The sequence below is a fragment of the Euprymna scolopes genome, chromosome 4, assembly GCF_053919585.1.
Source record: "Euprymna scolopes isolate OS-2025 chromosome 4, ASM5391958v1, whole genome shotgun sequence".
Lineage (NCBI taxonomy): Eukaryota > Metazoa > Mollusca > Cephalopoda > Sepiida > Sepiolidae > Euprymna > Euprymna scolopes.
The window spans coordinates 100,204,952-100,230,825 of record NC_136485.1 but is presented as its reverse complement, the minus strand read 5'-3'; the positions used below and the strand labels follow the sequence as shown (position 1 = coordinate 100,230,825).

Genomic DNA, 25,874 nt, shown 5'->3' with positions numbered 1-25,874 from the left:
AGAAAGGGAGCAACGTGGAAAAAACCTTTTCTTTGCTTAATTATATTGCTGGAATGGGAGATTATAGCTGACTCAATTAAACGTCGTGTGGATCTGTTATGTATGTGTTTAAGGAAAGTTGCTTTGTTAAAATCAAAATGGTGGTCGTTTTCCATGATGTGACAAAATATGGCGTTGAGTGTATTGTTGTTTTTTACATCTCTTTTGTGTTCATATATTCTTTTATTTAAATTACGTTGAGTTTCTCCTACGTATATTTTTCCACAATCAAGGCAGGGTATGGAATATATTCCGGCTTTGGTGTTAATGTTGGTGTTAGTTATAATTTTACGTGTTAGATCCCTAATTGTTAAAGAGTTTAGTTTTGTTATTTGAATGCCTGTCTTATTTAGGTTCTTATATATTGTGTCGTTGTTTTTATTAGTTGGTAATGTTAATTGTCTGTTGTGTATCTGGCTATTTAAGGAATGGTCTCGGTTTCGGTTATGGTAAATTTTTAGTGCTTTTCTTTTTGTATTTGCCAAAAAATGTTGAGGGTATTGCAAGTTCATGAATGTACGTTCGATATACTCAAATTCTTCCACGATGTATTCTTCACTACATATTCTCAGGGCCCTAAGAAAAAATCCTATTAGAATACCTCTTTTTACTTTATCATCGTGATGAGAGTAAAAGTGTATGTAATCATTTTTATTCGTGACTTTCCGATGGACTTTAAAACTTAGATGATCATTGTTATTTATGATATTGATGTCCAGAAAAGGTATGGAGTTGTTATTTTCTCTTTCATACGTATAATTAATAGTGGGTTCAATCTTGTTTAATTTATCAGTGATATTCTCTATTTTGGAAGATATAGGGAGAAAAATTAAAATATCATCAATATATCTATAGTAGGAGGTACCCTTGGGCAATTTATATTTCATGGGTCCGGTTTTGATGAATTCTAAAAATAGACATGCCAAAACCCCACTTAGAGGGTTACCCATGGGCAGTCCAAATTTTTGTTTGTAGCAGAGTCCATCGAATGTGAAATATGTCATGTCAATGCATATACTTATAATTTTAATTATATTATCTATCGGTAAAGGTAATTTAATTTTTTTTTTTAAAAACAACAATACACTCAACGCCATATTTTGTCACATCATGGAAAACGACCACCATTTTGATTTTAACAAAGCAACTTTCCTTAAACACATACATAACAGATCCACACGACGTTTAATTGAGTCAGCTATAATCTCCCATTCCAGCAATATAATTAAGCAAAGAAAAGGTTTTTTCCACGTTGCTCCCTTTCTGTCGAAAATAATTATCAAAGAAAACAACTTAGACACCGGTTAAACGCGAAAAAAAAAAAAAAAAAAAAAAAAAAAAATTCGTAATTTCACTTAATTTTATTTTTATTTTACTTATTTACTGTATTTTATCATTATCTATTTTTAGACTCCATTTTATCACCTCCTATTCTTATTTTTAGATACCATCTTTTAAGTTACTGCGCTATTTTATCCCAATTCAATTATTTCTAATTTAAAAAAAAAAAAAAAAAAAAAAATTCTTTCGTAATCTCGTGTCATTTTATTTATTTAATCTATCACCGCTATATTTCCAAACACAATTTTTAATCTCTACGATATTTTATCTTTTAGACGTAATCCACTACACTAGTTTACTCTAATTAGTTCTTCTCTCATAAAATGTATATACATGTATATATGACATCTAATTTACATAAGGAAAACACGCTGCTCTCCCCCATCATTATATATAGCCCCAATCCTCCGACTCTCTCGTCAATGACCATCCCTCTTGAAGAAGCCCGCATAGATCGGGCGAAACGTTGAGTATCCAGGTCCTTCCACCTCCATTTCATATCGTCGGATTTAATCCAGCTCAACAATCATATATATATATATATATACATGTGTGTGCATGTGTTTTTTTGTTTTTTTTTTACAGAGTGATCACCACTTATCAAGGCCCGGAAGCCACTCAGGTATAAGGGTTATTGCAAGCACATTACGTTAGTGTGCAGATTTGATGAAGTGTTTACATAAGGGGGCGGTTCATTAGGAATTTGTTAAGGTTGGACTTGAAGACATCCAAGTTGTACTCCGGTGGGAAGCAGGCAGACGGAACAGAGTTCCACTGGCGTGCAGTTCTAAGAAAGAAGCTTTGTTCATGGAATTAACTTTTTCTCTCATCTCATGCTTTCCAAGATCCTTGTGATTGAATGTAAAAAAATCAAAGTAAAAACGTTAATATGGATTGGTGATAGGAGGACAGTATAGTTGATTCAATCCCGAGTAATACTGGTTCTTCCTGCTTCTTTTTTTATAAAACTGCCGATTTTGATACAGAAGTAAACCAATATCATAATTTGAATATATAGCCATGGTTCAACTGCCTTTTGGTGTCTATTTTATTTTTTACCCAAAACAATACATTTTGCCACATTAAGGGGTGAGCAGTGAGATTTTTGTTCACATTACATTGAAGCATTTGCAGATTAGTACACTCAGGGAAGCAGGAAACGAGGAGGGAATTCCAAAGTCTAGCAGTCTGAGAGAAAAAACAAAAATCATAACTTGGATTATTTGGACTACTATTCTCATCTTCAGTATTATTTTTCACAAGGTCACATTCAAAAAAAAAATTTTTCTTTATTAAGAAAAAACAAAAAAGACCTCTTTTAATTTTCCCATACTTTTTCCCTATTTTTGTTCTTTTGCTGGTGTCTCGTTTTATTTTAAATTCTTCCTTTTGTCTCATATATTACAATATTATCAAAAACTGACCTTATTTGGATCATGTGACATAGCATGGCATGATGGTAAGCTGTAAATTTCAAAGGTCACTTGTTTATTTTTTAACTGCCATGTTGTTTTAACATATTTTCTCTTGTCATTAATTCAACTTATCTTCCATCTCCACCATTATCCTTTTACAACTAATGGCCTGGCTATTTTAAGAAGCATTGGTTCTTAACCCAAATTATAATTCATTCTCCTTATAAAAATACCCATCTATTTAGACAGCCTTCGGCATAGTTTTTTTTTATGCATAGGTTAAAAAGGTGAGTTTTGTATTTTTGTGTCTGAGTTCATATATTACTCGAGTTATTATTATACTTGCACGGTTGTTAGTTGCATTCTTTATTTTAGAATGTGGACGGGGTCAGAGTTCTTTATGACAAAGCAATAAGTAAGCTATTTCCCCCTTTTTTGTTCTTTATATATATATATATATATATATATATATATATATAATCCATTAGCTGTGCTTAGACCACATAACAACTTGATTATAGTATATTAATAAACCCTTGCTAGTAAGTTCAGCTAAGGAAGTCTGTCAGTTTAGCTAACAAGGGTCAAGAGTTAAAAATTGTTTCCGATAATGGAATGTAAAAGCAGTTATAAAATGGACCCTCCCCCCACCGTTTTTTTTTTTTTTTTAGTTAATTTTATCAAAATAGGGTGTCGATCCAAAATTATTTATAAATTACTAGTTGTATACATCCGGCGTTGTTCGGGATGCATGAAGTTGTGGTGTGGTCCCTGGTCTTAGTAGACGCCATTTTGGAGCACCTTTGTATAAAGTCAAGAGCCACACATGACATTTAATCTGAATTATGGTAAAAAGTTATTGGTTGAACTAAGGAAGAAAATAATATATATACATGCACACGTTTCTAAACAAATATCTGCTCGTAATGTACATATTCAGTAAAGTTATTCAAAATTGTCACAATTAAGCTCAATAAAACTGGGTTTACACTTTCAGAGCATATAGAACTTTATTAAACATCCAAAAGTCACAGAAGTTATATATTTTTTCAATTTGTCTGTACATAAGCAGTAATTTGTTGCTACTCGGTCATGAGCATGTTTTGGTTTTCTAGTATTTAGTAACTAGGGACCCCTTCAGGCAACAACAAAAAAGGAATTCTTAATGAAAAACTAAAGTCAACTTTCAGCAAAACAAGGTTTTTGTAAAAAAAGGACCAGGGGTGAAGTTCAGCTGTGCGGAGAACGGGATTGATTTGGTCTGGATTTGTTTATTTATTTCTATTTCCATGTATTCATTCATTTTTATGTTGGTGTTAGGGAATGGAGTTGGTAGGGTGGGTGGGTGAGGAGTTAGATTTTAAGGCCAAAGCGTATTTTTTGGAAATAGCATTTTAATTAATCTGTCATGCTTTATTTAGAATAGCATTTTAATTGGTCCGTCAAGCTTGTTATGAAATAGCATTTTCATTGGTCTTGTACACTTAAGTAGAAATATCATTTTCATCGTTTTGTCATGCTTAAGTTTAAAATTTCATTTGAAAGGGAATCTACACATTTTCATAAACAATCTCTGTTTATTATTTTTTTGGTTCCACTTGAGTTTAGAGTATCGTTTTAGTAATCTACTCTTAGATGGATAACAACAATGTTTACAAGGGAATAACTCATTTACCCTAAAGTTCTTACCCTTGCGAGGCAATGTATTTTACTAGACAACAGAAAACAGAAATTGACAATAATTCAGTGGATGATTACTGACATCAGTTGAGCAAGCTTCGTCATTTTCTAAATTAATTCCTTTTCAATTGTAAACTGTTTAAATAAATCATTATTTTTTACCTTCATAGAATCGTTTTCATCCAATTATTTCTTCATACATCTTGACACTTAAAACTGTATTTCATAACATCTGTCATGCTTATAGTTGAAATAGTGTTTTCTTTGTTGTGTTTTCTTTGTTGTGTTTCCTTTCAAATTCGATTTTTTTTTTATTTGTTCGTGCATTTCTCTAAGAAGTTCTATTGTTAAATCCTGCTCAAATCTTGTTGTGGTCTCGTAAAGGTCGGGAAGGAAGACACATCTCTGTATTTAGTGAAGACAAAATATATTAAACAGAAAAGTAAATCATCATAATCTATGACTCAGTGGCATAGCACGAAGGGGGTGTGAGAAGATAAAAATAGAATAAATAAAAACTAACAAAATATCTGAAATTTTTTACCAAAATGAGCCTTTAAGATTGGAAAAGAAAATCAGAATTCTTGGAGGTATCAGAAAAATGTTCCTATTTTCTGATTCCAAAACCGATTATTTTACATTTTTAATTTAACTTTTCATTATTGGTACAAATGATAAATATTTCTTGTTTTTAAATTATCACTAAAACTAAAAAGATAACATCCAAATACGATGTAAAATTATTTTATTTGTAAAACAAAAAAACAAAAAAAACATTTGCATAAATTCTCTAGATAACCTTTCAAAGAAAGCAGTTGATTTACATGTTCTGAAAAATGTTGAAAAATTAAACAAAGCATTTTTGTCAAGAAAGATACTTTTAAACATCACTGATAATTAAATGATGCAACGGAAAATTGGGCACTGGAAAATTAGCAACAGAAAATTACGTAATTTTGGAATTGTAGAAACATTAAGCAACTATGGAATAAAAATCGACTGAGAACAGATTTTATGATCGTTCTATCGGGAAAATAGAAACTAAGCGCTACACCTCAAATACTATTTAAGTGGTTTTCTATTCGATGGTTTAAATACTGCCGAGTTTTTAACAGTTTCGCAATAATTGATTTTTTTTCTTCAAACTATTAAGAAAATTTTATAATCGCTACGTATTTATGAATAAACCGAAATGTATTATAATGAATTAAATCTGGTTATAGAATTTTAATTTATTACGTTTTTATTAATATAATAATAGTAAAAATAATATAAGTGGGCTTAGAATTGGCACCTAACTCAGAAAAATTGACTTATTTTCTTTGAAACAAGAGTAAATATTTGAAAATATGTATATTTCTGTGAGAGGCTGTTGAATCCTATTTAAAACTATATTCTCTTCAAGAATAGTCTTAAAATCTATCTTCAATTAACATTTATTCCATAGATGCTTAATTTTCATACCTTGCCAAAATTATTTCTCCGATGTCTAATTTTCCTAAATTCAATTAAATTAAAATAAAAATATAAGTAGGTTGTAGTTTGCTTGAAGTATTGTTGAAGAAAATTATAAGGAAAAATTAAAAGCCAAGAACAATGCGAGATTTTTTTTTTATAGAGTAAAATTAAATGAAAACAAAAGAAATAAATTTCTTTTTTTTTGTTGTTGTTTGTTTTTTCTTTTTCACACAAATTTTAACTCTAAACAACAGTAATTTTTTTTTTCTGTTGTATTCAATGGTGTTATAATCTCAATATATTTCAGACTTATTAGTCCTTTTTCAAGAGAAGACAGCGGGAGAGTGTTCAAAATTGGAAAAGCAGCCGAAGAGTTTGCCACGTGATACCGCGAAATATAGAACAAAAAATGACGTTAGGAGAACGTTAAAATAAATCAGTTGATGTTTGAAATACTTGTTGCGTTTGTGAATCAAGGGAGATTACTAATCAAGCAAGTTTTTTTTGTTTTGTTTTTTAATTATTGTTTTTCTTATGTTTTAAACTTATATTATAAAAGCGGAGCTCAATTCCAGGCTTTTCGGATTGAAGATGAGATTTTGTCACTGAGGAAGGGTAGTTTTAGAAAACAATTGTTAGAGAAGGGTCGGGTGTTGCGTTTTTTCTTTTTAAGTGAGGATAGGATCGTATTAGGGTAGCCGTTTAGTGAGAGGGTCTGTAGGAAATTGTTAGTGTGTGTATGTTTGTCGGAGATGTTAGTGCATTTGTCTTGTATGCGTGAGATTTCGGCATGTGCGTAGTTTAGTTTGTCCTTGAGAGGTAGTGCAGATTTGAAATGTACGAAGAGGCGTTTGCTGGCGGGTTTTCTGTAGAATTTAGTGCATATGGCACCATTTTTTTTATTTGTATTTTAAAATCAAGTAGAGAAAGAGATTCAGAAGAGTCTGGGTGTTCTATAGTAAATTTTAAGTTTGGGTCGGCGTTATTGAATTTGTGGAAAATGTTAATAGCTTCTTCGCGGGAGTATGTGATAATTAAAATGTCATCGATATATAAAAATATAAAATGATTTTTAATCTTTTTGATTCATTTGAGATTTTGTTTAATTTTAAGATGATGGTTTTTGTCCGATGTGCTTTTCTCCAGTCCCCTAGCTCGCATTGGCAAAGTTTACGAGGAGTTATCAAAAAGTGTGCTTACAAAAACAAACTTTTGATAACTTCAAAGTCTTAGCTCCAGATGAATTGCACAGTAAATTTACTGAATTCAAATCTTTTGCATCTTTATGAGATAACATATTGGTTTATTTCTTCTTTGATTTCGGTTTATATGTCTGTATTTGTTCAGATTGGGCAGGATTAGTAGATTCAAAACTTTTCCACACCTATATGCGACAACAGATGTTGGCTTATTTCTTCGATTTCAGTTTATTAAAACAAAATTTTTGAATAAGAGAAGACAGACTTAGATGGCAATATAAAGCAATAAAATCTTACGCTACTAATAAAAATTATTTTTGGTAAATAATATTTTTGATTCCATTCGGCAATTTAGCTTTCAAGTTTCTCATAGCTAAGAGGACACACAAAACACATTGAAAATTTGCCAATATAATATAAAATGTTTTTGTTTTTTTTAACTTATTTTAAAGACATTCAAAATGTCTCATTAATTGAAAATTAATTATTAATTATTTATTTTTTTTATTTTTGTTTGATGCCCATTATTTTAATGTAAAAGTTCGAATTATTTCTGCTGTAAAAGGTAAATACATTCTATGGTGTTTTGTTTGGTTTGGTTGTTTTATGGCATATCAATATGTGTTCAATCATTTTTGAAAAAAAAATTATATTCCAAACCCCTTTACACCCTCAGCTATTTATTCATGTTGTTTAGTTTTGTTGTTTTATAAAGAAAAATGGTTGCTTTTGTTTGTGGCTTTGCAGAACATGATCAGGTTTTACAAAGGGAAAGGGAAAAAAAACAATGACATCAATATTTGGTGCATATAAGTCAATTTAACAATTTACTATTGGAAAATATTTCCTTTTTTCTTTCGATTTTATTGTGAGAGTAAAATCTGATTTTTTTTTTTTAGTTTGTTTTATGAATGGAGGTATTTAGTTCTCTTCCACTGCAAGAACTGTGACACCAGGGTCGGAAGTAGAATTGAAAAGTCAGCACCCTCGAGGAGGGGCACTCTGACCTGCAAAAAGTGCCTAGGGAGCCCCGTCGGCATTCCCTGGAAAGGGCGTCTCAGGCGATTAGCAATAAACTAACCCCTTCTCAAAGAGTGAAAGCAAAGCCTGAGAGGGTGGACCTCCTAGAACTGCACAGAAAAAGCATCACACCGCAATCAACAGGGACCAGATCATTACAGAAATGGTCTGATCTCTGTTGATTTTGGGGCTGAGGATAAAAATCCTGGACCGAGTTTTGTTTTATAAATGGATCCAAAATATATATATGACCCTTCAAATATTAAATGATTAATTGATATCACAGTTATCCACCATTCTGGATGAAAAACTGCATTATTACTAGTGGTGGGATGATTCCAAAATTTTTCCCGATTCCGATCCAATTATCCGATTCCGATTCGATTCCCGATTCCGATTCTTTTAATATTTATAAGTATTTAATTAGGGACATTTTTTTTTAATAAATTTTCAAATTATTACATAAATCCCCAGGTAATTTCCGGGTATATTTTTCCCAAAATGTTTTCCTTGTAATGTATTGCAAATTGAAAGACAAAAAAAGGTTTATTTTGATTTTAAACAAAGCCAAATTGTATCATTTCGTCGTTAGTGCACAACATGCTACTTGAAAGTTTTCATAAACAGTTGAAAATAGTCGACGATTGGTAGATAAAATGAGAAAACAATGTACCAACAAAATATTAACAACGCCCCCCACCATTGTTACGAAAGAATTTCTAAATAATAATGTTACTATTTAGAAAACCATTTTTAACATGGAGAGGGTGTTGGGCTTCATTAACTATTATGTACCTTCCTTTTATGAATGTTTAAATTTTGTTCTAATTATATAAATTTAGCAGGTTATTAAATTGATTTGCTTTGCTATAAAAAAAAACAAACAAAAACGAAATGCAAATAATAAAAACTAGTGGGACTTGTGGCAATTCCACAGGGGATTCATTCATACATAATATATTGATGTTGGTATTCATTCATACATAATATATTGATGTTGGTATTCATTCATACATAATATATTGTTGTTGGTATTCATGGCGTAATTAGAGATGCTGTGATAAGCTAGCAAAGACGCCCGGTGTAACTAGGTTGTTAAATACGCTTAAATATGATATTTTAATTCTTGCAGATTTCGTATATATTATTATATATTTAATGTTCAATCGAGTTGCGATTTCAAAAAAAAAAAAAAAGTATCCATATGATTTTGCTGCATCAGCTTGAGTTCCTTCAGCTATAATCGAAACCGAAATCAAAACTTATGAAAATTCTTGATAAAATTATTTATTTAAAAAAAATATATATATATCACTGGAATTCCATCAGCTATTATCGAAACCAAAACTTACGAAGATTTCTTGATAAAATTATTTTTAAGAAAATAAATAACTTTAGTGCCATCAGCTATAGTCGAAACCAAAACTTATGAAGAATTCTTGGTAAAATTATTTATAAGAAATGGGAATCCATAATTAAATAGTCACTCAGATGTAATCGTGACACACAAAATAAATAATTCACACTATATTGTATTAATATATAGTATTGTTAAAAGTCATAAAAACCACACTCCTTTTCCGACTACTAACCCTAAGTACGGGTGACAATATGAAAAATATAGCAATTACATGTGATTTTATGATTTTGCAGATCGGCCTTAGAATTCGTGGTATAAATGACTTAACTGCTTAAAAAGTTATGTACCGAAATGGGATCAGTTTACATTATATTTATATGCACAACTGAACCCCCATTCTAAATTCTAAAATAGCGTTTCAGAATTTGAGAATGGTGGTGACTATGTAGAAAAAGACATTTTGGAGCACAAAAAGTTATTCATTTTAATGGTAACAGTCCCGTCTTCATAGTCCTTCATCTTTTTGAGTTTAAAAGAAATAAAAATACTTTTTGAACGACCCTCATACTTTGTTTTATCACAGTAAAAAAATTTTGCAAATATTTTATAAAAAAAGGTAAAAGAAAAAGCATCAATAAAATTTGCTTAAAACGTTTGCCATTCATGAAAGAACGGTTGGTCAAGAATGTGTGTGTGTATATATATATATATATATAGATATATATATATATATATATATATATATATATATATGCACTTATATTTCTTATGTATTTTTTATTTGGATATCAAATAATTTTCTATGAATATTTAATGATTTTGTCAAAATGTCTGCCAAAATGATACCTTATTTTGTTACAGTCAGCAATTTTTTTCTATGTATTTTTTTCTTGGGAATCTAAATTGCATTAAGCAGGTGCAACAAAAAACTACAAATGATTTGTATGGCGAAATCAATGTGCATTTATAAACATTTAAATCTTGACATGAGAATTCAGCAAGTCTATCGCTTGGGTTAGGATGACCGGTGTAGCATTAATTTTATTGCATTTTTATATATTTATTTTATAGATAGCTTAGGTTTTTTTATGGATTATACATGAAACATTTTTCTGATAAAATATATTACCTGCCGTTTCATGATTGAGTTTGAAAAAAATTTATTTGGTCGGTTCAGTTAAAATTTGAAATAGAATTTTCATTGGTATATCACACTTGTATTTTTGATAACATTTATGTATTTCACACAAAAGTCTGTATGTCACACTAAAACTTGTGATAGCATTCATATCTGTATGTAACACCAAATTTTGTTGTGATGGCGTTTATATCTGTATGTAACACTAAATTTTGTTGTGATGGCGTTTATATCTGTAGGTCACACTAAATTTTGTTGTGATGGCATTTATATCTGTAGGTCACATTAAATTTTGTTGTGATGGCATTTATATCTGTATGTCACACAAAATTTTGTTGTGATGGCGTTTATATCTGTATGTCACACTAAAGCTTGTTGTGATGGCATTTATATCTGTATGTCACACTACATTTTGTTGTGATGACGTTTATATCTGTATGTCCCACTAAAGCTTGTTGTGATGGCATTTATATCTGTATGTCACACAAAATTTTGTTGTGATGACGTTTATATCTGTATGTCACACTAAATTTTGTTGTGATGACGTTTATATCTGTATGTCACACTAAAGCTTGTTGTGATGGCATTTATATCTGTATGTCACACTACATTTTGTTGTGATGACGTTTATATCTGTATGTCCCACTAAAGCTTGTTGTGATGGCATTTATATCTGTATGTCACACAAAATTTTGTTGTGATGACGTTTATATCTGTATGTCACACTAAATTTTGTTGTGATGACGTTTATATCTGTATGTCACACTAAATTTTGTTGTGATAGCTTTTATGTCACAAAAAAACTTGCGATAAAATTTTTGGATGTGTCAAGATCTTTCTAGTTGTTCTGTTATTTTGTCTTCGTTGCTAAACTAATTGAATGGACATATTTAATGAACAGCCATTTTAGTTTTGAATTAAAAAAATGTACTTTGAACTTTTTTTTATACATGCAAAGCAATTTTATTGTTTTTTTAAATATGGCTGAAATGAATATAATTCAACACATTTTAGTTTTAAAAGAAAACAATAACATACCTAATTGATATGTCCCACTAAAACGATATATTTGTTTGAAGTAGCTGAGTGGTCTTAGCTACATAATCAAATATTTAATCTAGTAAGTCGTCTTAATGAATGACAGTTTGTAGTCGTAGCTGGTAATATGCTTAAGCTCGAGGCTATCTGTGTATCTTTAAATGTGTCTCTCATGCTGCTTCACTTGTCGATATTTATGGCTTAACCAGCCAATCATGTTCTTGTGAGAAGGGACCCAGATGTAATCCTCTTCATTATATCACTAATGAAGATAGTATTATCATTACTTATGAACAATATGCTCTTAACTGGCATGGCGAATTGCTGCCATTTAAGTAATCTATAATATGATGATAATCATCAGTTTAATGGGTTTTTTATGCTGGCATGTGCTGGATGGTGTTTAGAAATTTACTTCAAAACTAACCTATCTCTGAGCAGGTCTTTACTTATCCCTCTTTCTCTCAAATCCATGCTTATCATTTTCTCTTATGTTTTCCTGTTAACTGAGCCTTCATCTTCAACAGTGCTACATCTACTAACTCTATAACTCTCAATATTACCATACTAACAAAGTTTTCTGTTTGTACACATCTTTCTATGTTTTCCAGATGTAATTTTCCTCTAAAGTCATCAGATCTAAAGCTGTCTTTTAAGGATCATAGTACACTTTCTTTGGTCTTGGGTTTAACATTAGGACACCCAGTGGTGAGGCCCAATTTGGGGGCTGTGGAGAATGTAGAGTTGCTCCTTAGTTACCATTGCTCCTGCATCCACTTTGGCCCAGAGTATTAGGGCATATGGTGCAACCAAATCAGGCTGTGTGAAGATACTGGCTTTCTGATCAAAAATGCACTAAGTATTAATGGAATTGTTTTTTCTTTCCTTTTGCAAAACTCAATCATGTTCTGCAAAGTCAAAAATAAAAGTAACAATTTTCTTTGACAAAACAATTAAACTAAACACCATGAATAAATATTTAAATACATTGAATAAATATTTAAATGCATAAAAAACTTGAAGCATGAAAACTTTTTCCAAAATTATTGGATTCAACATCAAATAACCTAAAAATGGTTGATATACTGTAAAACGAAACAAACGGAAGTAACAATGTTCTTAGCAAAAAATATTTCCAGGAAAATAATAAAGGAACATAAAATATATTCATGCCAATAACATAGTGGAAGAAAAAACAAAAAATGAAAAAAATAGGCTAATCTGAATGAAATATGTCAGACATATTTTTTTTGATTATTATTTTCATTTTTCATATTGTCTCCTGCTTGAGGTGGGATGTTTCATGAATTACTTCTGACTTTTCCTGTCTATTGTTATTTTGTTTATGCTGCCCATCAGGATCAGGCCGTCATCAACTGATCCCCTCTATATTTTAAACTATGTACCACATGGGATATTATATTTACTAGAGCCAAAGCAATCTACTACAGTGAATTAAAAATGCCAGAAGCTAACTGAATACAACAAAACGCACACAAAGAAGGCAGGAGAGTGCAAGAGCCAAAGTGTTCTGAGAATCACAGCAAGCTAAACCATGACCAATATAAATAGGAGGCGTAACCACTGAAAGATTATGTCATACCTGCGGTAAAAGTGAGATCTGTCGGACAATTAGACTGCCGATAATGAATGAGAGCTTTTTAGAAAACATAAAAACTTGCATTGAGAAAGAAAAAAATAAGAAACAATTTAAACTAAACTTATTCAATTTTAATTTTAAAAAAATGAGAGTGAATTCAAAAAGGAAAGTTGTGTCTTGTTTCTGTGGAACAACATTATGTAAATAAATATTTCATCATTTCATGGATTTTAAAGACTAAAATTTGTTTATTATTGAACTCAATCTTAAAAACAGAACTAACGATAAATATTTTTGGATAAAAATGAACTATAAATATTTTTTATCGGTCTAAATTAAAACAAATAATTTAAGTACAGTTCCTAGTACAGAAATATTTCTTTTTAGAAAAATCGGTTTGATAATTTAATTAAAAATAAGTTTCTAAATAATAGCGTTATTTCAGCACAGCCTGTATTCTGCATAATATTGAAAACTGATTGATTTTGTAATTGTTATAAAACTTGTGGGTGCATAAAATTCACATCTATTTACTGATTTTTGTGGAAATATGTTTGTTTGGCCAAATACTTATGAACGTTACTTTTTAAAAGTATTTATTATGCAAAAACAAAATAATAATAAACTTGGAGAATTTGTACACACACAAAAAAGTTTTAACAGAATTAATGATTTTGAAAGAATAAAAAAAAATTTAAACTTTTGTCATTAAATCACGGTCAAGACAAAATTTTTGCAAAGTTTATTGTAGAAATATATAAACAGTTTTAGTTTAGTTTTTATGGAAATATGTTTGTTGCTTGACTAAATATTTTTGAACAAGGATACACATTATTTTTGACAAATAATGAACTTGGAACATTTTATGCAGACAAACACACACACACAAGACAAATTTTAATGGAATGAAATAAAATTGAAAGAAAAATGAAAAATAAACCTCTTCTGATAATGATCGAATCTAAACTTTTCCTTAGTTTATTGAACTGTATATCAAAAACTGCAGATATCTTCAAAATATATGAATAATATTGTGAAAACTTTTAAACAGACTGAAAAAATATCAAATTATTTAACAGATTTAAAAACTAAAAACATTAAAATTTTAATTTCTGACCAAACATTTACTTTTTTTTAGATCCTGATAAGAAAATATACAGTTAAAAGAAAATTATTTTAACATAATAATTGCTGCATTATCAAGAAAAAAAATGGTAAAAGAAACTCTTATTAAAAAATTATTTTTAAATGGGTGCATTTTTTAACTTGAAATTAGATTCATGCATAAATTAGTAATTAAATACACTTAAAAAGATAAAACTTCAAAGTATTTTCTCGGCAAAATGTACTCCATTTTCATCATGTGTCCAAATGTAAAATAATTTTTTGTTCAGAAAATAAAATCTCTTTTGGATCAGTTTTATAAATCGCTCTGCAAGTTCTTTGAGAATTGAAACAGAAAATGACCATTCTTTGTAATAGTCAATGCTGTGGATCTGTGATCATTGAACTTTATCCTGTGACGTTGGCTAGTTATGTGACTTTTAGTGACATGTCCTATTTACATGACTAAAAGTCTTAAAAATTTCCAAGCAATTTCTTTTTTAATTTTATAAAAATGCTTATTTAATTATTTTTAACATTTCTATGAAATGCTTTACTTTTCTTTATTACTAATCTTTCTGATGAATTTGGAATTGTTTTACATTTTAAATGACTTCACCATAACATTGTTAACGATGTAAGTTCTCCCTTTTTTGTTTCTAGCAGTGCCAAGTAGCATTTCCTCAACCAATTACATTCCAGATTCACTCAGCTATTTGACGAAAGCCAATTTTATCCCAAATGATGCAGCTTGCAAAGTTTCCCCTGATCATGACCGAATTGGCATTCGAAAGGGGATCAATACAGACTACACAAAATATCTAAAACGGTAAGTTTCACATCTGACCTCTAACAAATCTACAATTAAGGCATCATCAAGGTTGTGTGCTTTATTTTCGTCAAATTTATGTTTGCATGAATGTAATGATGATCAGCCGTATGATCACACGGTGATAAAAACAAGACAAATTGTTAGTATAATTCGGTTGAGGTGTGTGTGAATTTTACTTCCGGGTATTCATCTTACTACCTTTGTGTGTATTGGTGAATGATTTTTAACCATTATTATGTATTTTTATTTATTTTGACAACTTTTATCTTTTCTTTATGATTAACTTCATAACTCTCCCAGTATCACATAAGTTAGATTGAATATATATATATATATATATATATATATATATATATATATATATATATATATATATCGTATACCAACTGTACCTACCCAGTATTGTCCGAGAGTAATAGAAAAATAAATTATTTATTTAACGAGGAAACTGAAATTAATTATGGTGATCTCAATTTTGTAATCTCAAATTATTTTGTGAAATTTTAAAGGTTTCAATACTTAATCAACTTGAATGGGGATATGAGAAATGCAGACACATAATTTATTGCTACTGAAGAACTCAAGGGAAAGAACTCAGTATAATGTGCATACAATAACTTCCCTTTAATCTGTTTTGGTGAGTAAGAGATAATGTCCTCACTTTCATCATTTTCTTAGTAAAAAGTATTTTTGGAAAAAACTGAAGGAAAATAAAATAGATTTATGCCAATAAAATAGTGGTAGAAAAAATTGAAAAAAATACGCTAGTCTGAGTCATGTATTGCAACCATCTAGAAGTGTTACAAATTCCATCCAAATTCCCGAGTTCGACAGAAACATTCCCAAGTTCGACAAGATACATCTGAAGAAAGGCGAGGTTACATGAGTCTAAACATTGTGAAAATAACGCTTAAGATGAGAACAGTAGTTTGATGAATCCAAATAATATGAATGCTAATCATATCGGCAGGGGTTTAACAATGACTTAAAAGAATTATTTCAAATCTTCATTGAACCCTGATGATATGATTAATATCTTTGAAACATAGATTAATCCACATAAGTTTTTTTAAACTTGTATATGGAATATGAGATATAAGGACATTGGTGTGTTTTTGGATGCTGCAGTAGTGTGGCACCTATTTCAGAATTTACCTTAATGACAGATTCAGAATGTTTTTTCCAGCATAACAAAATTTCTTGTCATTGTGGAGTGTTTCACTATCAGCAGAAAAGCACCGAAGAATCACCACTTTCTCTTGGTTCATATACTTTCTTCAAACCCTCATAGAACGATTTTGTATTTTTCTTGTCCACAGCCTTTTGGAGCTAGATCGTTCAATCAGACCATCAAATGTATTTCATGTTATGGAGAGTAGTTTGAACCATGTTTTTTCATTTTTTGTAGGTTTGATGTTTGACAGATGACTTCTTATTATTCATGTGTTATGTGCATTTGACTGATTGACTTTTTCACCTCTTCATTGTTGTCATCGAACCAATCGTGATGTTTGCAAATAGGAAGCCCAAGTACTTCAAACATAGACATAGACCACATACTTGAGGCTCTTCCACAAAACTTTTACAAGGGAGTCACCTTATGAAGGCCGAAATGCCACTTGAGAATAAGGGTTAATGAGCGTAAGGTGATCACTGAGATAGCAGCTTAGTCATCGGTTTTGGTGTAAATTGGGTAAAATTTGATTATTTAAGAGGGCAACTGTACAAGAACTTGTTTACAGTAGAATTGAAAACGATCATGTTGTAATCAGTTAAGAAGCAGTCCAGTAAAATAGTCCACATATGGACAGTTCTAGGAAAGAAGCTTTGTTCATGGAATTTGTGTTTAGATCACTAAATGTCACAAATAGAGAGTGGGAGAAATTGTTGGTAGTGGTAAGAGTAATGGTGCATTTTCTTCTTGTATTGCTATGATAAGATAAGAACATTAAGTTAGATACTCCACCAGATGAGATGAATTCTGAAATCCAGCAAAACCACAAAAAATATGAACTAAAAAATTGGAGAGAAGACAACTATTATTCTTCATAGCTTTATTTGCTCAAGAAATGAAGAAGCTTTAATAAACGTTAGGATATCTATGCATCTCATGCATCAGTTGATCTCTGAGAGTTAACTGGAGTAAAACAGAAAAAAGCGATCAATATTTATTTACATTAACAATATGGGCTGAACACTTCGAATTTCAATGTTATCATGTAGTCTATTTTCCCAGCCAACAATTAAAGGAAGTTATTGATAATGAGCACTCTCACCTTATAAATATAATGAGTAAGATGTTTAAATTAATTCATAACAATGATTCAAGCTTTAAACCCTCCCCTATTTTTTCTTTGTCTTTTGACATACATACTCACAAAGATTTCTGAATGCAATAAGATACCCATGAAGAAGGTTGGTGATTACATCGGCCGAAACGTTTTGAAAATAACACTAAAGATGAGAACAGTAGTCCAAATAATCTAAATTTATTTTTAATGTTCAAATATATAATATTTGAACATTAATAAAATTATCAGATAAGTTCTTACATGTCTATGTTTCTCACCTTTATGCATCTTTGATAATTATTTATTTAAATCAAAATAAGAGAAAACCAAAAACGGATTTTTTAAAAATCCTATTTAAAAGTACTTAGTCTGTCCATTTCACTTTTTCTCAGAAACTACTGAGCTGATCTGGCTGAAATTTTGTGGGGACCTTTGTTGTGATAAGGTGCAGCAAACAAAGTATTATGGTATCCATTCGATGCACAGTTAGAGATTAATAGGGATTAGTCACCACAATACCACATTTACTCGGGAACTACTGGGCTGATCTTGCTGGAATTTTTGTTTGTATTTGTTTTAAGTAAACTAAGTATTATAGTATCCATTTAATACACAGTTAGGGATTAGTGCTTAATGCAAAAATGAGCCAAATCATATTTAACCATCAACTTGTTACAACTTTTACCTGTTTTTCATGAATTAAAAATTCTAGTATAAACATAAACATTACAATGTTTTAAATTATTTTTCTATGAAGCCTCCACCTGGTAATGTTGAACAGGCAATGCCGGGTAAATATAGCTAATTTATAACATAATTGTGGTGTCTGTCTTCATGTCCAGGGATGTAATTGAAAACAAATCCCTATACCAAGATCAAATGATGATTGATAATTAGGAAATGTCTTTCGTTTTTATTTTTGTAGGTTTGGTAACAGCGGTGAATGTGGCGTGCCTCACTGCAAGGAAATGCATTACAGAGAACATTATCATTGTCTTGACTGCAGCTTTAAGGTAAGTTCAATCTGGTGGCTGAAACACATATGAATCTTTGGAAAATGACTTCCTGACAAAATCAGCTTTGAAATCTGGTGGCTGATCTCCTTTTGTCCTCCTTACAACCTCTTTCCCAAAGAAGAGCCATTGTAAGTCTATTTCTGCTCTATCGTTATTTTCATGATTGAGCTTCTATGATCCCCACCTACAAAACATTTGCAACAAAAACTTCTCTAGCTGTTAAAAATTTTCCTTATGTCTATCTGTGGCTAAAACTAAATGCAAATTCCATGAACAAAGTTTCTTTCCTCAACCTGCCCGACTATGGAACTCTCTACGGCAAGTTGTTTGCAAGTCTAATGTAAACAAGTTTATGTTAAGCTGTCCTCTTAAGTAATTAATTTCTTTCCAATTTTCACCACTACCTATCATTACAATATTGTCTCACTGACTACCTGACTCTCAGTAACCCTTATCCTCGAGTGGCCTTCAGGTCTTGATAAGTTGTGACTACCTTGTAAAAAAAGTCTGTAGTAGAAAATTACTTTTACTAAGACATACCTTTTTTTTTTTTTTTTTTGCGATATTTTCAGTAAGTTTTTTTATGTACGTGTATAAACACGTACATAAAAAAATGTTTATTTTTAAAAGAGAATTAGTGCATAAGTAAGAGAAAGAGAGACTTGCATTCTCTTAACTAAATTATCTTCAGAATAAAGGGTGGATATAGCAAACAGAGGGGTGTAGGCATTTTGTTTTTGGTGATTATCAAAGTTTTTCGTTTCAACATTCCAATATCTCTTTGTTTTACTCTATTTTTTACCTCACATGACTTTGCTTCTTGACTATTTTGTGAGATCTCGTTTATTTCCCGAACTTTGTGTCACTTCAGTCTGCACTTAGTTCCACCCTTGTCAAGATTAACCCTATTTGATGTACTTGCTATCCAACATAGGGCCATTCATTATATAACACTTTTAACAAATAATTGTTAAAACCACGGATTGCTAATAGAACCTTTTTCAAGTGTACAGTGTTCAAACTCTTCAGCTTAACATTCTCAGCCAACATGAATTTGAATAGATAGAAGATACTGCCATGTCTGCTGCAAAGAAGATAGGCTTTTTCTACAAGACTAGAAACTACTCATACCTGCCAATATTATTATAAGGTCCATCCATGGTTTACTTATGTTTTTTGATTTCTTCAGTTGACGATTGATTATTCGTATTAGTTGGATCTTTCGAACTATTGTTCTCATCTTGAGTGTTTTTCGAGCAATGTTCAGTTGATGCAATGTAGTCTTCAACCTTCATGTGTATCTTGTCGAACTCTGGAATCTGTAGGGAATTTTGTTTAATCTACGTTTTGTTTCATCAGTCATGACTGTAGAAGTAATTCAGAATTCTATGTTCAGTGTCACCTTGTACTAAGGCCAAAAGTTTTAAGTTACACTCGATAGAAAGATTCTCAAATCTGAAATGATATACCTGAAGAAGGTGAGAGGTTACGTCAACCAAAACATTGTGGAAATAACAAGATAAGAACAAAAGTGTGAATAGTGCAAACAAAACTGATTTACTTCATTGTTTATGATTACAGTTCATTTATTGAATTTACTTGTTGTGTTGCAATGAAACGCTTAACACTGGGTTGAAAAATTAAAGCAGGATCTCTACTGAAGGTACATTAGGTGTAGCATTACAAGTTGATTTTTCTTTTTAAATAATTATTTTATCAACATGCATGAAAAGCGCTATGTAAAAGATGCTTAAACCCGTTTGAATTATGCAAATACCATCAGTAGTTCAAAAGTTATGAGAATTTTAAGTGCCAAAATTTAGGCTTTCTATGGACATTTTCCTTTAGAAAAAGTGGGCTAAATTATGGACCTCAACATTTTAAGAATTCGGTAATTTCGCCACCATTTATTTATTTTTCAAGCTATTCTCATGAAACTTTGCAGTCTTATGTAAAATTGTGTTCTCTTTCTGATTATGCAGTCAAATCTGATGTATCTTTTTACTATAAGCCATGAATTATAAATTAAGATGTATAAATTCCAATTTTTTTTAAACTGGCGCATGGTATCATACAGTGGGTGTCTATTTATGAACAAAACTAAGTATTATAGTGGTATTTAAATATAGCTTTATTGAGAAAAGTTATTTTTCTGCCTCCTCACCAAAGAAGAGTTTAATCTTGGGTGTAGCCATTGAATGCCTAAAGAGCATTCATGGCCCTCAAAGAAAAAAAAATTGAGTAGGTATGAATTAATCTCAGAAATAAATCAAAGAAAATTTTTCACAGATTTTGGATTTCTGTAAAAGATGGAAATTCCCATAGTCGACCAGAACTTATGCATTTTGGGACCAGTTCAATTTTCAATTTTGTAAATCATCTCTATCTGGCCCAAAATATACCCCTATTTTCTGAGATGCAACCATAAATCGTACTCTACATGAATCCTTGATGTAACTTTCACAGTACTAGGATACCAGGAATCCTGATAAACAACAACTGTATATTCACCAGTTGATGGTAATTTTTGTCATTTCTATTCTGTTTTACTGAAAATTCAATTATGTAAACAAAGAAATAAAACTGTAATTTTTACCTTGTTTGCACATTAACATTTAAAATGATTACTTTTATAGGTTTTAGGGCATGCTGAAAACGAATATTGCATTTAAATTTTCTGACAATTAAGTAGTTTTCCGGATATTAAGCAATGTCATTTCTTATCTTATCGTTGGTGGCCATCTTGGTAAGCACGAGCACGCAAACGTAACCCCAAGAAACTATGCACAAACGCATGTACCAAGATGGCCATCAGCAATAACATAAGAAATGACATTGCTTAATATCCAGAAAGTTATTATTTGCACCCGAAAACCTTAAAAGGTAGTCATTTTAAAGAAAAAATGTTAAGGTGGAAACAAGGTAAAAATTTACAAAATGCATTACAATGAAATTCTTTATCGAACCCCCTAATTATTATTATTATTATTATTATTATTATTATTTAGTTAAAAAAATTAAAACGGGTTTGTCTTACAGATTCGAAAAAATGATCTTGATAAGGAGTTAAAAATAAATTACAGTTTCATGATATATTTTATTTAATTGTTAGGTAAAAGTTTGAATAGTTAATAAAACACTGTTCCTTTTCCATGTTAAGAATGGGTTTCTGAATAATAACGTTATTATTTCAGCATGGTAGCATAAGTGCACAAGTACCTTTTATTTATATTTTTTGTTTCTACTAAAAAGCACAATTCTACCTTGTTTACAAGAAGTTACAAATACAGACAACAAAAACACATGCACTTAATTGATTTTGTTGTTTTTTTTAACGCTTTTAGTACATCTATACTATAAAAGTGAAAATGTTTGTGTGTGCGTTTTCGTGTATGGCCAAGAAAGGCATTTTTCGAGAAGCGATTGGTCGCTTCACAACTTAAAACTTTTTATATCACGCCTAAATGATAATATCTATGAGTTAACAACCGGGCTCGTCTTTCTATTTAATTTGCCCGACTTTGAAAAGATAAATATTTAGCAATGTTCGATCGCCGCAGTATAAAAAAAGAAGCGAACAGACTCACGGTAAATAAACGCATTCAAAGTTGACATCATTAACTCGTCAAAAACGGGCACCTGCCAAGTCGCACTTTTTTTTTTTTTTTTTTTTTTTTTTTTTCACACTTTATTATTTTCCAACTGCGTGTCAAGGCTTCATTTTTTTTTTTTTTAAACAACCAACGATTTTTGTTTTCATTTATCCAAACACCCCGGGCAATGCCGGGTACCCCTCCCCCCGCTAGTGTGTACTAAAAACGCTAAAAACAACAGTATTGTTTGGAAATCAACTTTAAAAAACTTGAAAATAATTTTTTTTTAAATTGACAAACTCAAAATAAAAAATGAAACTGATTTTTCTGCTTTCGTTTTGAAAGCAGAAAAAAAACAGTTTTTTTTTTTAATTTCAAAGAGATTATAAACAAAACTCGTTAATGCGCTGACTTTAGTCAGCTGAGCGCATAGCGAGCCATTCCCCGTTAAGCGGATTTGAATTTCTCTAAAAAAAATAACATTTGAAAGAAATTTCCGCACGAGTAATAATTATCAAATATTTACAATATGTAAATATTTGATAATTATTACTCGTGCGGAAAATAATTCTGAAACTATTATCTATATGAAAATGGATGATATATACCGATTTATCTTACCAATTTTGAAATATTCTTTGTCAACTTTGTTCGGTTGTAACTTTGCTTCCAGTGGTCATAAAAATATAAATCAAAATCCAGTAGAGATGGACTTTTATACTTATATAGCCTATAAAATTTCAGCCATATTCAATCTAATTTGAATCCGCGCATGTGTATCCAAACAGAACGTATGAAATGTAAACATTGAAAACACAGTTTCCCTTTTTGCTGTCGTTATTTTTTACCGTTTTTTTTTCATTTTTAACTCGCAGCATAAAAAACATTGAAGGCATAAAAGCAAAATAAATTAACATTATTGGAATGCTTATTCTATTCTCTTTTAAACAATGTAATTCTTTTAAAAATTGACCCACAAATAAAAAAGATATGACTTGTTGAAGCATATTAGGTATGTAATATTGCCAATGTTCATGAAAATACAGCATAAGCTTGTAATGCTATTAGGTGAAAAATGAGAATATTTTATATTTTATCAAGATTAGTGATGGATGGCTAAGGAATTGTATTAAATGTCCAAAAATGAAAATGGTAAAAAGGTGGACAAAAAAATTTTATGTGTATCATTTGGATTATTTGAACTACTGTTCTCATCCTTGATCTTATTCTTACAATATTTCCCGTCTATCTGGTCAAACTTGGGAATCATTTTGTCAAACTTGGAAATCAGTATGAGATTTTGAACAGAGCCCTATATTTACTTCATAGGTGTAGCTAGCTTTCATTTTGTCAGCCATGACCGAGTAGAAATCTTGAGTAATTCGTAATTGTATTCTTAGTATCGGCCTACAAGAAACCTTCTCTGCCACCAATAGCAATGGCCAAAGATTCATTATCTGAAAGTACTTTTTTTAAACTCCTCGGCCTAACGTTCCCAGGAAACATGAGTTGGAACAATTACATTGAGAGCATTGTCAGGACCGCTGCAAAGAAAGTAGGCTCTCTCTACCGTGCTAGAAAGCTACTAACGCCTGAAAGTATCCTGTACCTCTATAAGGCCACCATTCGTCCATGTATGGAGTATTGTTGTCATATTTGGGCTGATGCATCTGCTACTAGTCTCTCACTCCTAGACAAGGTTCAAAAGAGTCGCCAACCTGATAGGTCTTGAACTGTCATCTAAGCTTCAGCCTCTGTTCCACTGATGAAATTTGTGTGTCTCCCTGCTTGTTCTATAAGTATTTTAATGGTGAATGCTCTGACGAACTGCAAGCACTTGTGCCCCCATGATGTAAATACCCTCGACAAATCCGACAAGCAGCTAAATCCCACTCCTACACAGTGTTATCCTTAGATATAGGAGAGCTTTCTACTCCAGTAGTTTCTTCCCCAGAACCGCTAGACTTTGGAATTCCATTCCAGGTCCCTACTTCCCCAACTTTATTGACATGCAGAAGTTCAAGTGTAATGTGAACCAACATCTTACTGCCCAACTCCCCACATAGTACCCCAGTAGCTTATGTCTCTGATAGTAGACGCGTACAGCAAAGTGGCAATGTGCCTTGTTTGGGGTGAAAATGTAATAAAAAAAAAATAAATAAATAAATAAAAATAAATAAATAATCAGTTCCAAGTGACAGTTTTCTGGACGTTAAAGGTTCAATCCTCAGTGTGGGCAATACTAAGAATACAATTGCAAATTACTAAAAACTTTTATGACAAACGGAATGAAAGCAAGCTTTCCCTATGAACTAAACATAGGGTTCCATTCAAAATTCTCCCCAGTGAGGAATTCCCTCCTGATTGAGAACCACTGATCTAATATATAAAATATATTGTTTCTTTGTCATCGATAGCTTTCTTGCAAAATAAATATTTGATTCTGGTTCGTTAGTTTTTTTTTAAGATCGGTTTAACAAGTTGTTAAGAAGGATAAAATGTAATTTAATAACAGAGTTGCTAACACCACATTTAATTAGAGTAGAAAATTCCATACAGATTCACGAGTTTGATAAGAGGCACATGAAGAAGGTCGGAGGTTACATCAGCTGAAACATTGTGAAAATAACATCCAAGATGAGAACAGTAGTCTAAATAAACCAAATAATATAATTCCGAAACATAAAAACATTTCATTCCGAAACATAAAAATTCTGAAACATAAAAACATTTCATTCAAAAATGGTTATACCTATGACAAACTATAAAACTAGTATTAAAAATGTGTTAATAGAATGAACAGGTAACTAAACTGTAACCTCTGAACGTATACACCATGCATTGGATAAGGGAGGCTAGAACTAGATATACCTAAAGCCTTTGACAGAGTCGGCACAAAGGTCTTCTCATTAAAATTAAACCATATAATATTACTGGGTGAATACCTAATATAATAAAATTCTTCTTAGACAAGAGAAAAATCCAGATTGTCCTTGATGGTCATACGTCAAAACATTATATACTTCAATGGTCAATCTTTGGATCTTTATTATTTCTGATATTCATAAATGATCTCCCTGATAAAATTGTCTCCGAGATGGGTATATTTGCTGATTACACCATGCTTTATGACAGACTCGAGGGGAAAAATGGATGAACACATCTCTAAGGCAATAGCTGAAACCTTAGGGAAAGACCTCCAGTCTATAATGGAATAGGGATGTAAATGGATGGTAACATTTAATGATGCCAAGATGAAGGATCTTTCCTTTAACAATTACAAGAAAGCTTCTCAACCACTGATTGTCATAACTAAAAATAAGCTCCCTAATCGCTCTTTGTTCAAACCCCTTGGCTTAATATTCACAAGCAACATGAATTGAAACAAATACATTTTCAGGGTTGCTGCGAAGAAGGAGAGCTGTTTTTATGGTGCTAGGAAATTACTCACACCTGAGAATATCCTATGGATATTCTCAGGTGTGAGTAATTTAATAAAGTCACCATTTGCTCATGCATGAACTATCGTTGCCAAATCTGGATTGGTGCATTTGACACTATTTTCTAGCTCTTAGATAAGGTCTAAAAAAGAGGTCCCACGCTATCAATAAAACTCTAACCCATCATTGAAATGTTGCACCTCTATACCTGTTTTACAAGTACTTTAATGAAATAGGCTCTGATAAACTCAAAACACTTGTACCTCCTCGACGTAAATACACCCAACTAACAAGACAAACTGCAAAATCC

At 31.1% G+C, this 25,874-nt stretch overlaps 1 protein-coding gene across 11 annotated transcripts in view; it reads left to right on the top strand.

Annotated features, from left to right (window-relative positions):
* The window catches only part of LOC145269173 (zinc finger protein castor homolog 1-like), a 750,830-nt gene that overhangs the window by 538,171 nt on the left and 186,785 nt on the right, over window positions 1-25,874 (top strand). For 10 of the 11 annotated variants that reach the window (XM_080124811.1, XM_080124789.1, XM_080124784.1 and 7 more), the window contains 2 exons: window positions 15,056-15,221; window positions 18,441-18,528. In XM_080124811.1, the coding sequence (XP_079980937.1) occupies window positions 15,056-15,221; window positions 18,441-18,528 (254 nt within the window). The remainder of the gene's footprint in view (window positions 1-15,055; window positions 15,222-18,440; window positions 18,529-25,874) is intronic. The other variant, XM_080124817.1, reaches the window with a different exon arrangement.